The following is a 15,107-nucleotide window of genomic DNA, read 5'->3' as shown; positions in this document are numbered from 1 at the left end:
AAACTCCAACAGTTTGTTTGAAGACCTGGTCTCCTACATCTAAGTTGTCAATGAGGAACTCCAGCATCCTTTTAATATCAACTTCAGAGTTCTTATGTGTAGAGTCAGACTGACATTGAACAAAGTAATTTGGTTGTTGACTAATCACAAGGTACGAAAATTTCCGACTTCCATTTTTATTTGAAGAAGCAGTTGTGTGTGGTATCAAAAAAACCTACTTTTTACTTCATCGTGAGGAATGGTTATATAAAGTGTAGAAGAATCGTACGTTTTGATGTTACTGACTTTTGGAAAAGTTGGCAATTGATTACTGTTCATCGTCTTCATATTTCTTTTTAAACATTTTTAAAGTTAGGACTACCATGATATGAGATTATGAGGTGTACGCCAGATATGTATTTTAAATTGATTAAAGTAATGTCAAGTCTGAATTTGAAAATATACAAAGTTAGTCAGAAATATTCTTACCATTCTGCATATAGTATTTATAAGCATATTTTGTTTGTAAAATAAAAAATAAAGAAAAAAAGGTAAATATTTTACAAAATACAAATAATGAGGAAAAATTACAACATTCACAAAAACTAAAACATATTTACAAAAGGACGTAAGCCCATTAAAATAATCATGGCAAAGATGAATCCAGCGGGAGAAAGGAGGATGGGGTGCGAACACATTATAGGCTTTTTATTTAGTTTTTGTATTTTATCCTCTAGCACAATAATTGGTCATTCTATAAGATTCACAATTCTATAAGCTACTCAAAGCAACGTGTACATGTGGATAAACGAAATTCCTTACGATGTTCACCATATCAGGCAAGGTTTTCTTCCTTATCAATGTGCAGTAAATTGATGCTTAATGTCAACCTAAAAAAAATGCGGCCATCCTAGCCTGTCCTTGGGAAGATCGATATATTTCTGCATAAAACTTTTTTCCCTAGTCGCAATCCAGCCATTGTACCAGGGGCTACGGTTAGAAAAAATATGCATGTACACGACATGGAATTACGTAATAGAATAAATTTGACTCTGTTGTTTTTGCGAAGCTTTTAAAATATTTTTAAAAATATTTTATAATGTTTAATTTTGACCTTTTGTTGTCTGTCCAAACCTAGGCTAACCAAACAAAGGCTTGTTTCAACTAAACTAAATCTACACCACATGGAGATGCTTGTGTATATTACAATTACACATTAATACGCCCTACTATTTCTTTACATTTTTCTTACATATCAGATGACTACATAAATGTATAACTGTGACCCTCTTTAATTTTATGGTTCTTCCTAGACCAGGGGTCACAATTTCTGTACTTCACTGGGATGTTCGCATATCTCACGATCTAATTTTAGAACTTTATTTCTTTAAAAAGATTGTCGTATATGTAATCTGACTTTGAAAAAGTTTAAGCTTTTTTAAAACAAAGGTACGACCCCAACCCAGGATATGCTAGAAAACTTGAGTAACATTTGAATTCATAAGAATAATCAGTAAGTGTAACAATTTTCAAAAAAGAAATATTTTAGCGTTATTAGTGAAGACCTAAAAAAATATTGCTCTGTAGCATTCCTTTCAAAGAAGTTCTTAACTCACATCTCCATGATCAACGATACCTTTTTTATGATTTTGCATTGCTTGATATTGATTATGTGGAATATTTGATGTTACCTTTTTATCCGCCATGTTGGATGAGCTGCAATATGACCAGACGTATTTGTACCATTGTGACCGTGCCTACTCTTCGCTTGAAAAGACTCCAAGAATTAAAACAACACCTGAGGCGACAAAACTACCAAATGAACCATATTGAGGACGGAATCAACCGGGCAAAAGACAGACATATAACCTAATTAAGAAAAAGTCGCCATCCAGAGGAAAACGACGAAGAGAACATCCCATTTGTAATAACTCATAACCCACGTAACCACAATATTCTCAATTCAGCGAAACGATTTTTTCCAATATTAGAACAATCTGAAAACATGAAAAATCTTCTGGATAAATCATCAATTATTAACGGCAGAAGACAAGCACCAAACCTGAGGCGGATATTAACCAAAGCAAAATTTTCCTCGAGCAACCAGAGAGTCGTTAAAAAGTGTGGTAACCCCCGATGTGGACCGTGTGATTTCATTCAGGAGGGCGAACAGATTACACTTAAAAGCGGGAAAGTTTTAAAACCAAATACTAGTATGAATTGTAAATCTTCAAATTTGATTTACTGTGGAATATGCCCTACCTGTGGAGAATATTACAGAGGGCAGACAAATCAACTCAACGCACGAGTTAGGGTTCACAAACAACATATTATGGATGAAACTGTCAGATGCAACCCCATGTTCAGAACATTTCGCTGAGTGTGGTAAAGGAAATTTTAAGATTTTCCCGTTCTACAAAATGTGGACATCGGATGAAATCGCTCGTGTTACCAAAGAGGACTATTTTATAAGACTGTTCAATCCAAAACTAAATCGCAAATGATAGATTATGTATTCACAGATTTTATATTATTTCTTATGGCGTGTAAAACGTTGCTTTATTCGATAATCTTGTGATGTATATTCAAAATCTTGTGATGTATGTTCAAAATCTTGTGATGTTTATTCAATATCTTGTGATGTATATTCAAAATCTTGTGGTATGTGCAATATCTTGTGATGTATATTCAAAATCTTGTGATGGATGTTTTATAATCTTGTGATGTATGTGCAAAATCTTGTTATGTATATTCAAAATCTTGTGATGTATGTTCTATAATCTTGTGATGTATGTGCAAAATCTTGTTATGTATATTCAAAATCTTGTGATGTATGTTCTATAATCTTGTGATGTATGTGCAAAATCTTGTGATGTATATTCAAAATCTTGTGATGTATATTCGATAATCTTGTGATGTATGTTCAATAATCTTGTGATGTATATGCAAAATCTTGTGATGTATATGCAAAATCTTGTGATGTATATGTAATAATTGCATTGTGGGTAATATTCGACTTAATTTCGATAACCTTTGTAAGGACTTTTTTTTCATTGGTCTCCAAAGTGAAAGTAGAAACGCTGTGAAAAGGAGAGTCCTCAGTCCGGGCTTGGGGTCTGTAACTTTATTTTACACTGATAAGTCGATAACTTTTGCGCAATTCTTGAATCCTGTTACCAGTGAACATGTCCTAAAGTTTTTGTACAACGAGGAAATTCTGCATGTCCATCCAGGCGTAGATGAAAAGAAAGTTGTACAAAGTCACTGTAGGTACATGTAGGTACGTATAGGAGTGCACTTTTGATAAAAAAGGAATCATCCTGATCATAAACATTTTTTTTATGAGAAAGTGATTGTACGCATACATGATTTCGCATTTTAGATTAAGCCTTTTAAATTGTAAATTTACTTTTCCATGACTTTTCCATCGAAGAAATGAATGTGGCCTAATATTTTTTCTTTGACCGAAGTATCAAACAAAAATTTGGATGGAAAACTTTTTCATCTTACGCGCATTGATGACGTTTTCTGTCCAAATTTTTGTTTGATACTTTGGTCAAAAAAAAATATTACATTCATTTCTTAATTTATTTTAACCCCCCCCCCCCTGCCCCCGGAGGTGGGTGGATCAAGGCAGGTCTTTACTTCCAAATTTTCACTATGATTTTTATATTTTTTTTATTCCAGTCAACTCTAGTTACGCAGTATCTGCTTGTACTTTGAATGCCCATTGGATAACTTCATATGACATCATTTTGAAACAACCTCTGCACCTCTGTTGTGTGGGTAATTATGAAATATGCATTAAGATTTACATGTACAGTACTTATAATTTAAATGAACATCTACAAGTTTCTGTTGTAAAGTGAAATTAATTTGATTTTTTTTTCCTCAATCAGTTAAGAGGTTAAAATGGAAACTGTATAAATTAACGGAATCAGTTAATTATTCTTGTGTATTCTGTACTAATTTGTTTTAATGAAATTAATTATAATTATTATACTCCCCAGTTGAAAAGTGGGGGGGGTGGGTTAATGATGGGGGTGTCCGTCCGTCTAGCTCTCCATCTTTCTGTACAACTATCCATTAATATATACTTTGGGGTACCATTTCTTATCAGCATCTCCTCTTATACCACTGAATGAAATTTGATGAGACTTTTACAAAATCTTTGTTACATAGTGCCATTTTCAACCCCTATTTTGCTTTTAATCGGACACATATTTCAGGTTTCCCATAGCAAAATATGGACTGCCATTATAATAACATGGGAGGCAGGGGGTATCATTTTGTGAGCTCAGTGCTCACAGTGCCTCTAGTTTATTTTTATTTTCTTTTTCAGATATAAATGTATGCTGTGTATGTAAAACATATGTAAAGTGTTTTTGGCTTAAAAATCTGAAGACATCAATGGAACACAAAAACCATGGTGCATAAGATATGTCCAATAAATCCTTTAAAATACAGGTAAAAATTACAGTACATTAATGAACAAAAATTTCTACTTTTAAGGATCCTTCAATCACTTTTCAACAAACAAACAAATTATCCTTGCTATTTTTGTCTCACTTGCAAAGCAGAGTGACACTTAGGGATCACTTTACCCGCTGTCTGTCTGTCACACATTGGATTTGATATTTTGCACAAATTATTTGCATCGCACAATGACTTTTGTAAAATACCATAGTTACAAACTTTGAGACCATTGAATGTGACCTTTGACTATACTTTTTTTAAATAGTTCATAATGAATGTATCCGGTTAGGCTTTTGATATTTAAGAGGTAAGTATATGCTATTTAGTATGTGCACTGATTGTTGTCAATACCAACATTATGTGAACAGTCTACAACTCTACATGTCCTTGATCTTTGACCTACTTCACAAAAAATACTCCAGACATTTAATTTAACATATGTGTATGCCTTTTAAGTTTTGAGAGGTAGGGTATCGATAATTAATTAGCATTTATACATGTTTATGAGCTCATGACACTGTACTTGCTGGATTATGTATAGTTACCATACACATTGAAATTTAAATACTCATGTATTTCTATCAAAGTCTTACACACTTTACTATTCATGGATTTTTTTTCTTAGCAGGCAATAAGAACTATAATGCTAGTAGGAAATAAATAGCTGACCACTCTTAAGATTATTTACACTTTTAATGATGCAATATAGGGAAGGTTACACTTCTTTGAAACACTCTAATTATATTATTCTGTATATTTTAAAATAAAAGAGCATTAGATATGTCATTTGATAATAAGTACAGGATTTTCCTTAGAAAGATATTGGCAAGGCTTGTCAGGTTTATTGTTAAAATTTGGAACATTGTATGAATGATTTATTTTTTTTTAGCTCACCTGACCTGAAAGCTTAACTAAGCTTCTTATGTATTGTGATGAGGTTTTGAAATTTCTAAACTGTACAAATCATGACCCCTGGATGGTAAGATGGGGCCTTTCAATTGGGGATAAAAGTCTTTAAAAATCTGCTTTTACTGAACAACTTACTAGGAAAAAAATGAAACTTTATAGAAAGCTTCCTGAGGTAGTGTAGATTGCAAACATTCCCAATTTTTATACTTTTTTTAAATTATGAACCACAGGTTATAGAGTTAAAATATTAATTGGCATCATCAACTAAATGTTTTTAATATTTTCAGCTATGGATTGGATTCAGCTGCCAGAGTCACATGAGCACCAGATCCTTCTTGCTCTTATGACAGAGGATCCTTGACTTTTCTGAAATTTACTGAAGCAGATGCTCCATTTGTCTGGTTATGCTATGCAATGATTTTGTCTAAATACTACAAAGGTACCAAAGGGGTATTGAACAAATTTTATGGGGGAAGTCATGAGGACACAAAGAATAACTGTCTCCAACTTTGAAGCTGTGCTTAATTTTAATTGAAAAAAGTAATGCATTTGCACATCTGCAAGTGGGTGTCTGAACTTATGTAGAAAAAGTATGTGTAGCCATGTACAAACATTTTAAGAGCCCTCTATACACTGCACACTAAAGAGTTCTGATTTGTGGTATTTTTATGCAGATAGAGTAATCTGCCCTTTGATCTAGAATAAGATAAATTGATGTGTACAGTTTATTTCTTAATTTGTGGTCAAATAAAGCATTTACAACATTTTAATAGGCTAAGATGAATAGATTGAACACTTTAATTTGCTGGTATTTTGCCCATTGAAGTAAACAACAATGATTTTTGTTCATCAGTACTTCATTGTCTTTGAACATTTTTCCTGGGGGTAAATGCAAGGTACACTATGTTGAATATGTAATGGATAAGCTCAACATTTACACCTTTACACAATATAATTTTCTCAATGTCCAAAAAATCTTTTCCTTCAGTGTATGGAGGGTCCTTAATGCAAAGAAATTTAAATTTTAGTGTAATGTTATATATTTAAATGTCTATGAAAAAAATCAATGAGTTAAATCAGATAAAACTGTTTTGTTTTATGCAAAAACTAATTAACTGCAGACTAGCTGTTTTTTACCTTCTTTTTGACCTTACTATTTTAAACTCAATTTAAAAGAAACCATTAAAGATATTTTTATCTTTATCACATATAATAAAACTTATTGGTGAAAACTTATCAACTCTGTCCATTATTTTTTACCTTGTCGTTCCCCATGACATTTTGACTTTACTAATAGTCTTGTTTTAATATTAGTTTGAAAGAAACTATTCTCAAGATTTTCTTTAAACCTCATTCACTAACACAAATTGGTCACAGCTATTCAACTGTGTCACATCTTTCTGACTTAACTTTCACTGTGACCTTGACCTCAATATCTCTCATTTACCTCATCTTTAACAAAGAAGCAAAGCACATTTCTTTTCATGTTGCATTACAATGAACACTGGGCAGGGCATTCACGTACTATGGACATGGTTTTAGTTTTCAATGATTGAAATATTTTGGTTTATTTTTCAGGAATTTGGCTCAATGAATTGATTGGGTGCTTAAGGTGTTTCACTTAATTTAGTTCTGCATCCTCCTCTCTGTGAAGTATCTTACCAGACTCTATGCTAGGACAGCAATTTCCAAGTTTGTGAAAGTCAAGTGTACCTACTCTGCTGCATTATTAAGAGCTGAAGATGCAGTCCATTATCTGAAAGACTTATACTTAGGTACATGTTATTGTTTATAATATTATAAAAAGGTTTATTACTCCAGTGCTCCTTTGGGCTATCACCGACTACTTGGTGAAATTTATCTGTAAAAAATTTACCTTAGTTTGCATAAATTCTAATTATATTTTCATATTTCAGAATACGGGGAAGATTCTTTACATCTGAAAACTGACTTTGCCCACTACCACCAGATTCAAGGTCAACACATGTGTAACAAGACATGTTGCATCTTCTTGGTTGGGACCCTGGTCAACAGTGTCATTATCATAAGAATTGTGTAGGATAAGGAATGTACTAAAAATATTGCACTGCTATAAATTTTTACTACAGTACCTTTATTCCAGAACCAAGAGAAAACTAGAAACTTTGACAAACTATGTTGGTCTCTGTTCTGTTCAGTAATTGATATGACAATGTAAATGTGAGATACATGTAAATAAAGTGAATGAGATTTTGTAAAAAAAATAATAAAATTTCAATTCAGTACCTTTTTAGTGCATGGACATACAAAATTTGGTAGTAAATTCCATACATGTGTAGTTCAGTGACATATAAAAATACACTTTCTGCATAATGTCTAATTTTTAATCATTCATTTGTAAAACATGATCATTTAAATATTGCAACAAGTAACCTGTGTATTTAAAACACTTATATTGTCAAAGGAATAAGTGAAGTACTCATTGCCATTGATTGCTCTCCAACTGATAAGTGTGTTTGTATGTTGTTTAATGTCCCTCTCGAGTGTTTTTTACTCATATGGAGGTGCCACCACTTGCCAATGGAGAGCTGCAAATTTTGTCCTATGCTCGGCACTTAGGGCCATTGAGCAGGGAGGGATCTTTTTCATACCAGCACCTACTGTGACATGGGACCTCGGTTTGTACGGTCTCATCTGAAGGACCCGCCTCCACGTCCCACAGTGGGATTCGAACCCACGACATAAGGATCAACTCCTTACTTCGGGACTCTAGAGCAGATGCTCTAACCACTGCGCCACGCAAATCTAGAGCAGATGCTCTAAGCACTGCGCCACGTGGGCAACCTGATGAGTGTAAGAATTTTTTAAAACACATAAAAGGGTCAATTTCACTCTTAACCAATAACGAATCTACGAAATACAAAACTTCCATCAGGAACATTGGGAGAACATAGACTTAGTACATGTATATAATAGTTGAACAGGTGACAAAAGGATAATATTGAAGTTAAATTATGCAACTTCTTTCAAAAGAGGGACTTGCAAGTTAACAAGATGAACATAGTTGAAATATCTGTGAAAGTAAACCAAAAATGAAGTATTTCAGTATTTGATAGTTTTATTGGCACTTGACAGTGATGTTGTGCACTGGCAATTTTAAAGCTCAATGCAGCCTCTAGTTAAGTGAACTGACCTCTGAATAAAAGAAAAGCAGGTATATTTAGACACAGTCCTGATTCAGTGAATGATGAATCTTTCATCAGATACATGTAAGATAATTAAGGACTCCTGCACTGATTTTAGAATTTGAACCTCACTATGTAGGACTATGACAAACATCTGATGTTGAGCCAGGACATATTAGCTTTGAGCAAAATGTTATGAAGTATGATGATTTATGTAAGAGATAAGTAAGCCATTGCAAGCATATCTATATGTGATGGAATGTCTCAATGTGTCATTTTAGTAGCATCTATCAAGGCTGTAGCTGATACAACTCTGCAGAAGATTTAGACAGTGATAATTTGCTTTTCAATTGACAGGGAAAAACAGGGGTTTTATCTGACTTCCTCTAACAAGTTACAACTCTCCATGTGAAGCATGCATGTACATTGTATATTTAAAAATGACTGGAAGGCTTACAAAAAATCTTTGAGATAAGTTTAGGTCACATGGGTTTAAACATTGGGTTGCATCAAGTTGGTCATCAGTTTTAGCAATCATGATTGCAGGTGACCAATCACCATATCTCATGTCAAACCTAATCAGCTGTCCCACTGCATGTGTAATACACTGAGAAAATCATATGAAAGTGATCGATGTATACAGTAGTTGCGAACTGAAGAAAAAAACATACAAAAGATAGAGTGTAGTTGACACTGTAATTAGATAAGCCTTAAACTTCTATATACTCTTCAAATTTATCATGAGTATTCCAAATATAGAATTATGCTGGAAGTAATCACCCTAATTAATATGACAAGAAGATAATCTTTTTGTGTTTTCAGTATTACTAGACTACCGATCAGCTCTTTTACAGGAGAAGAAAAAACTTGATGAACAGCTATTGTTTTTCTTAATTTAGAAATATTAAGATTTTCGATGATTTGAGGACTTCACTCTCTTTATCACGTTAATTACATTTATATCTTCCTCACTGATATACCTGCATATATAATCCATATCTTATGTCTCTGTTCTTTGTATCAAAACGAGAGACTGATTGATAATTATTTCTTAACGCCGAGTCGGCAATATTTCGGCGATCAAAACGAAAGAAATGAAAGTCCAATTGATCTACGTATGCATCACCCCGCTACTTTCGTTATTTCCAACCAATGAAAATTGTCCTTACTTAACTAGAACATTATTGCGTCATATTACCCAAAATGCAATTATTGCACATACATCACAAGATTATTGCATATACATCACAAGATTATCGAATATACATCACAAGATTATAGAACATACATCACAAGATTTTGCATATACATCACAAAATATTGAACATACATTACAAGATTTTGAATATACATCACAAGTTTTTGAATATACATCACAAGATTTTGCACATACATCACAAGATTATAGAACATACATCACAAGATTTTGAATATACATAACAAGATTTTGCACATACATCACAAGATTATAAACATACATCACAAGATTTTGAATATACATCACAAGATATTGCACATACATCACAAGATTATAGAACATACATCACGAGATTTTGAATATACATAAAAAGATTTTGCACATACATCACAAGATTATAGAACATACATCACAAGATTTTGAATATACATCACAAGATTTTGAATATACATCACAAGATATAGCACATACATCACAAGATTATAGAACATACATCACAAAATTTTGAATATACATAACAAGATATTGCATATACATCACAAGATTATAGAACATACATCACAAGATTTTGAATATACATAACAAGATTTTGCACATACATCACAAGATTTTGAATATACATCACAAGATATTGAATACACATCACAAGATTTTGAATATACATCACAAGATTTTGAATATACATCACAAGATTTTGAACATACATCAAAAGATTTTGAATATACATCACAAGATTATCGAATAAAGCAACGTTTTACACGCCATAATTTCTATGCTTTAATTATACATTGTATTTTAACTGCGTTGAAAAAGTTCATGCAGCCGCTACCACAAAAAATAATTTACTACGGCCCTACGCATATTCCCTCTATTATTTAATTACGGAAGTTTCTTCAAAACATGATTCGAAAATGGTATATAGCCAAAGATCGCCAGAATGAGATATGAAATTGAGTTTCGAATATTACTTATTATACATTGAAATAAAATGAATTTTTTTTAAAATTCAGTCATAAATAAAAACGCTGAAGGGAGGAATAGTGAAGGTAAATGTAGGAAAGGAAATATGTGAGACCTTATCATGTTTATCATTAGCAAGTGGAATATGAGCAGAGATTGCGACCGATCGAGCTCTTTTGAACTACGTTTAAATTCCAAAAGTACTAGATGTTAATATATTTATATTCCAGAAAATATACTTATAACAACTTCTAACCCGCCACTCTTTTTCAATAACTTCTGGCATATTCTGCAATAAATACCAAAAACTCACACTAAGTTTCTATCACTAAGACTCAATTATTTAAAAACAAGAATATTGAAATTGCTGAACAAATATATTAAACCGTGAGATTTAATCGCAAAAAGAAAAATCGTGCTCGTGTATTGTGAAAGAAAAAATTTGTCTTTGATTATACCCGCACTTTCTAAAGGTATGTTGTTGTTACCCTGGTCCGTCCGTCCATCCGTCTGTCACACTTTCTTCTTCCTAAAACTCCTTTAACATTTAAATCAGTAACCAATTAATCTTCTGGAATATGATAGGTGGTGTCCTGTAGATGTGCAATAAGGTTTCAGAATTCCCTTAGATACCAACAATTTTGACCTTGACCTTGGAGTTTGACCTATTTTTGAAAAAACTTTAACCTTGGTCATAACTTTTGAACAATTGGTACTAGGGCTTTCATATTACTTGTGTGCATTTCTTGTGACAAGACCTTCCCTTGGAAACCAACAATTTTGACCTTTTGACCTTGACCTTTGATCTTAACCTACTTTTGAAAACCTTTTACCTTTGCCTTAACTTGAATGGTTTTCATATTTTACATTTGTATTCCCTGTGACAAGACATTCCCTAAGGGTACCAAACCAACACATTTACCCTTTGTCCTCTACCTTGGAGTTTGGCCTACTTTTGAAAAACTTTAGCCTTGACCATAACTTTTGAATGGATGATGCTATGGCTTTAAGATTTCACTTATGTATTTCTTGAGACAAGATCTTCCCTAGTGCACATTTGATTTTGAACTTGACCTACTTTTGAAAAACTTTAACCTTAACTGCTCGTCAACATAGTTACATGAAGATTTCGCGTATGAGAAATAGGGATTTACATGTGTCAAAATATTATTTATGGCCATTTGCGGAATAAGCCTCCTCCATTAATTTCATGCAATTCAACCAAAATCAATTAACTATGAGTTATTTATAAACACTCTTAAGCTGAACCTGCCAGTAACATCGCGTAATGCACGACTCCACTGCTAAATGTACATCTCCATAAGTTTTGATAAGTATACGTATTATCCAACCTACCTCTCTCTCTCTCTCTCTCTGCGTGCGTTCACTTGGCGAAATATAAAGGGGATTCCAATCTCCAGAACCCCTCTCTGGATCTGTCACTGAGTACCTCTAATGATATCACAGACAGTTGGAAAAAAACACGATTTACATTTAAATTTTGGTCGACTACATAATCTGAATTCCTTGCAAATGCAAATACACAAAACTCTGTAAGAACCAATAGAAAGGAAAAAAAATCAGCTTTTGCCTTGTGTGCAGATGTCTCTTCCTATACTGTCTGGCAGTTGCTGATTAACAAAGCATTGGGTTTTATTTTTCTGCAAATAACAGCTAGTATGCCGCCGTGCGTTTTATCAACCCGGAAAAATGTTTTATTTTTGTAATACATACTTCCTATAATTTATCTATTGATTGATTTCTCCCGTTAGCTATGGAAGCGTTTTAGTGCCACGAAAATTTTTTTTTTAAAGTTGGTACTTCCAACTTTAATCTTGACTTTCCCAACTTCAAAGTTGCACTGCTCATTCCAACTTTAATCTTGGCTTTTCCAACATAAATATCTTGGGAATTCAAAATTTTTACGACTTCATGCGTTCTATTCGTATACTTTGCATCTGGCCTAATGTTGCTGTTTTTAATGACCATTGAAAGAAACATTTTAATTATAATATTATGATGAAGAAAGGAATCATTTGCGCTTTGTTTTCATAAACAGAATTGATATATTTAGTACAGTTATCTTTGAAACATGAAAAAAGTGTTGATTCATTTTATTTAGCAAACTCCTAGTGAGGTCTAATTTGTTTAAAGTCATTCTCAACCAAGGACAAGGTATGGTAAATACCAATCTGGCCCCTTATCTGATATAAAAGTCAGAACACGGATAAAATTGTGAAACTTTGCAAGTAAGAACTTTCAATGATGCTTGTTTTAAAACCTGCATTAAATTATATTCAAAGAATACAAGGAGGTCACAAAAAGGTGACAAATTACAACATTTTACCGAATTTCTAAACTCTGATGGGCTTTCATTAAATTTGAGATACTTTTCACTTCGGGAAACATAGAGCACAAGCTTGCCTATCTAAGATTTTATAAATTGAATTGAATGAATTATATAAATCTGATAGATAGGCAATCTTTTGCTCTGTGTTTTCTGCAACAATATATGTTTTGTATTTGAAGAAAATTTGGTTAAAAAGGGGGAAATTTGGAAATTGATAAATTTGGTTACCCTCCCTTGACCTCTGTATATAATATCAATTAGAATCAATAATCATTTTAGTCATTTCGTAACAGGGATGACAACAACAGGTTTTTAATGAATGAACTACTACCTCTGGATGGCGACTTTTTCTTAATTGGGTTATTGGTGTGTCTTGCCCGGTTGATTCCGTCCTCAATAAGGTTTATTGGATAGTTTTGTCGCCTCAGGTGTTGTTTTAATTCTTGGAGTCTTTTCAAGCGTAGGGTAGGCTGGGTCACAATGGTACAAATACGTCTGGCCATATTGTATGGAATGTTCCTTTTTGTATGTGACGGATGACAGGAACGAAAGTCCAAGTATTGGTGAGTATCTGTTTCTTTACAGAATAGGTCTGTAGAAATATCCTCTCCGTATTTTATTATGAGTATATCTAAAAAAAAAAAAGGAAGTGAATCACGATTCATGTCATTTAAGAAATTAATTGAATCATGTAATTCATTAATGACCGCATGGAATTTTCTAAGATTCTCTTCACTCTTTGTCCAAAAGATGAAGCAATCATCCAAGTACTTTTCCCAATTCTCTTTAATGTACTGCGTAAAGTCCAGATCAAACGTTTCCGGTAAAATAGTGTAAAGTTTTTCTTCTAGAAATCCCATAACTAAACAAGCATATGTAGGGGCGACCTTGGTGCCCATGGCAGTACCTTTGATTTGTAGATAATTTTCGTCATCAAAGAGAAAATTATTATTCTCTAGTAAAATTCTAAGTCCTTCTAAGATGAAGTTTGCGGGAAATCTATCGTCGATTTCTTCCGGATATTTATCCAACCAATAATTGATTGCCTCAATTCCTAAATCATGCGTAATATTAGTATATAAGCTGGTAACATCAAAACTAACAAGCAGTGTATCTCTTGGTACTGTTTGTGGAATATAGTTGAGGAAATCCATATCATCACGAACATAACTGGTCACTTTGGTACACAGTGGTTTTAAGATTATATCTAGCAGATTGCTTAATCTTTGTGTACTAGATGCGGGACCTGCAATGATGGGCCTCAGTTTAAGATAAATTGGTCTAGGAAGTTTTATGTACGTAGAATTATATTTCTTGACATTTTCCTGGATTTCTTTACATTTGTGTATTTTGGGAAGACCATAAAAATGGCTAGTTTTAACTACAAAATTCGTAAGGTATTCAATTTCGTTTCTCGTGAGGTTACTTTGAAACTTCTTTGTGAGGTTTGCTATTTTAAGCATAGTTTGCCGATCCTGATTTTGCTCTAGTTTCTTATAGAACTGATTATCCTGGAGTTGAGATAGGGACATTTCTTTATAGTGTTCTCTGTCCATAATTACTATAGCTCCTCCTTTATCGGCGCTTTTGATAACAATTGTTTGGTCTCTTTTAAGATTTTGCATTGCTTGATATTGATTATGTGGAATATTTGATGTTACCTTTTTATCCGCCATGTTGAAGTGAGCTGCCTTTCTAAGACATGAGATATAGTCCTCCAAATGTTTATCTCTATTAAGCGGTGGCTTAAAACCCTTCTTATTTTTAACTAGAGATATATCATTATTGGTTTGATTTTGAAAGAATTAATTCAAGCGTAATTTTCGGCAGAATTCTTCTGTGTCCGTGACGGCATCAACCTTATCAGACTTCGGAGTAGGCGTGAATTTTAAACCATGTTCTAAAAGTTTTATTTCATCACTATTTAAGTCTCTTTGTGATAGATTGATAATTTTGGGTTCTGTAGAAACTATGTTCTCTGTGTTTTCAGGACAGTTTATTATTTCTTTCGTTTGGTTTGAGTCCAACCCTGTCCGAAAAAAGAATTCCTGGAATTCTGTAGTGACTTACT

At 33.1% G+C, this 15,107-nt stretch overlaps 1 protein-coding gene across 1 annotated transcript; it reads right to left on the bottom strand.

Annotated features, from left to right (window-relative positions):
- Positions 1 to 13,311: 13,311 nt before the first annotated feature.
- Positions 13,312 to 14,712, bottom strand: LOC133188071 (uncharacterized). Its single transcript, XM_061323460.1, has one exon. It carries the CDS (start codon positions 14,710 to 14,712, stop codon positions 13,312 to 13,314), a length of 1,401 nt encoding a protein of 466 aa, XP_061179444.1.
- Between the last annotated feature and the right edge of the window lie 395 nt (positions 14,713 to 15,107).

This window comes from Saccostrea echinata, unplaced genomic scaffold (genome assembly GCF_033153115.1).
Source record: "Saccostrea echinata isolate AGI-Se365-2 ecotype Australia unplaced genomic scaffold, CSIRO_AGI_Sech_v1 ptg000015l, whole genome shotgun sequence".
Classification (NCBI taxonomy): domain Eukaryota; kingdom Metazoa; phylum Mollusca; class Bivalvia; order Ostreida; family Ostreidae; genus Saccostrea; species Saccostrea echinata.
The sequence above is the reverse complement of the archived record's forward strand: the minus strand, read 5'-3'. Positions and strand labels throughout refer to the sequence as shown.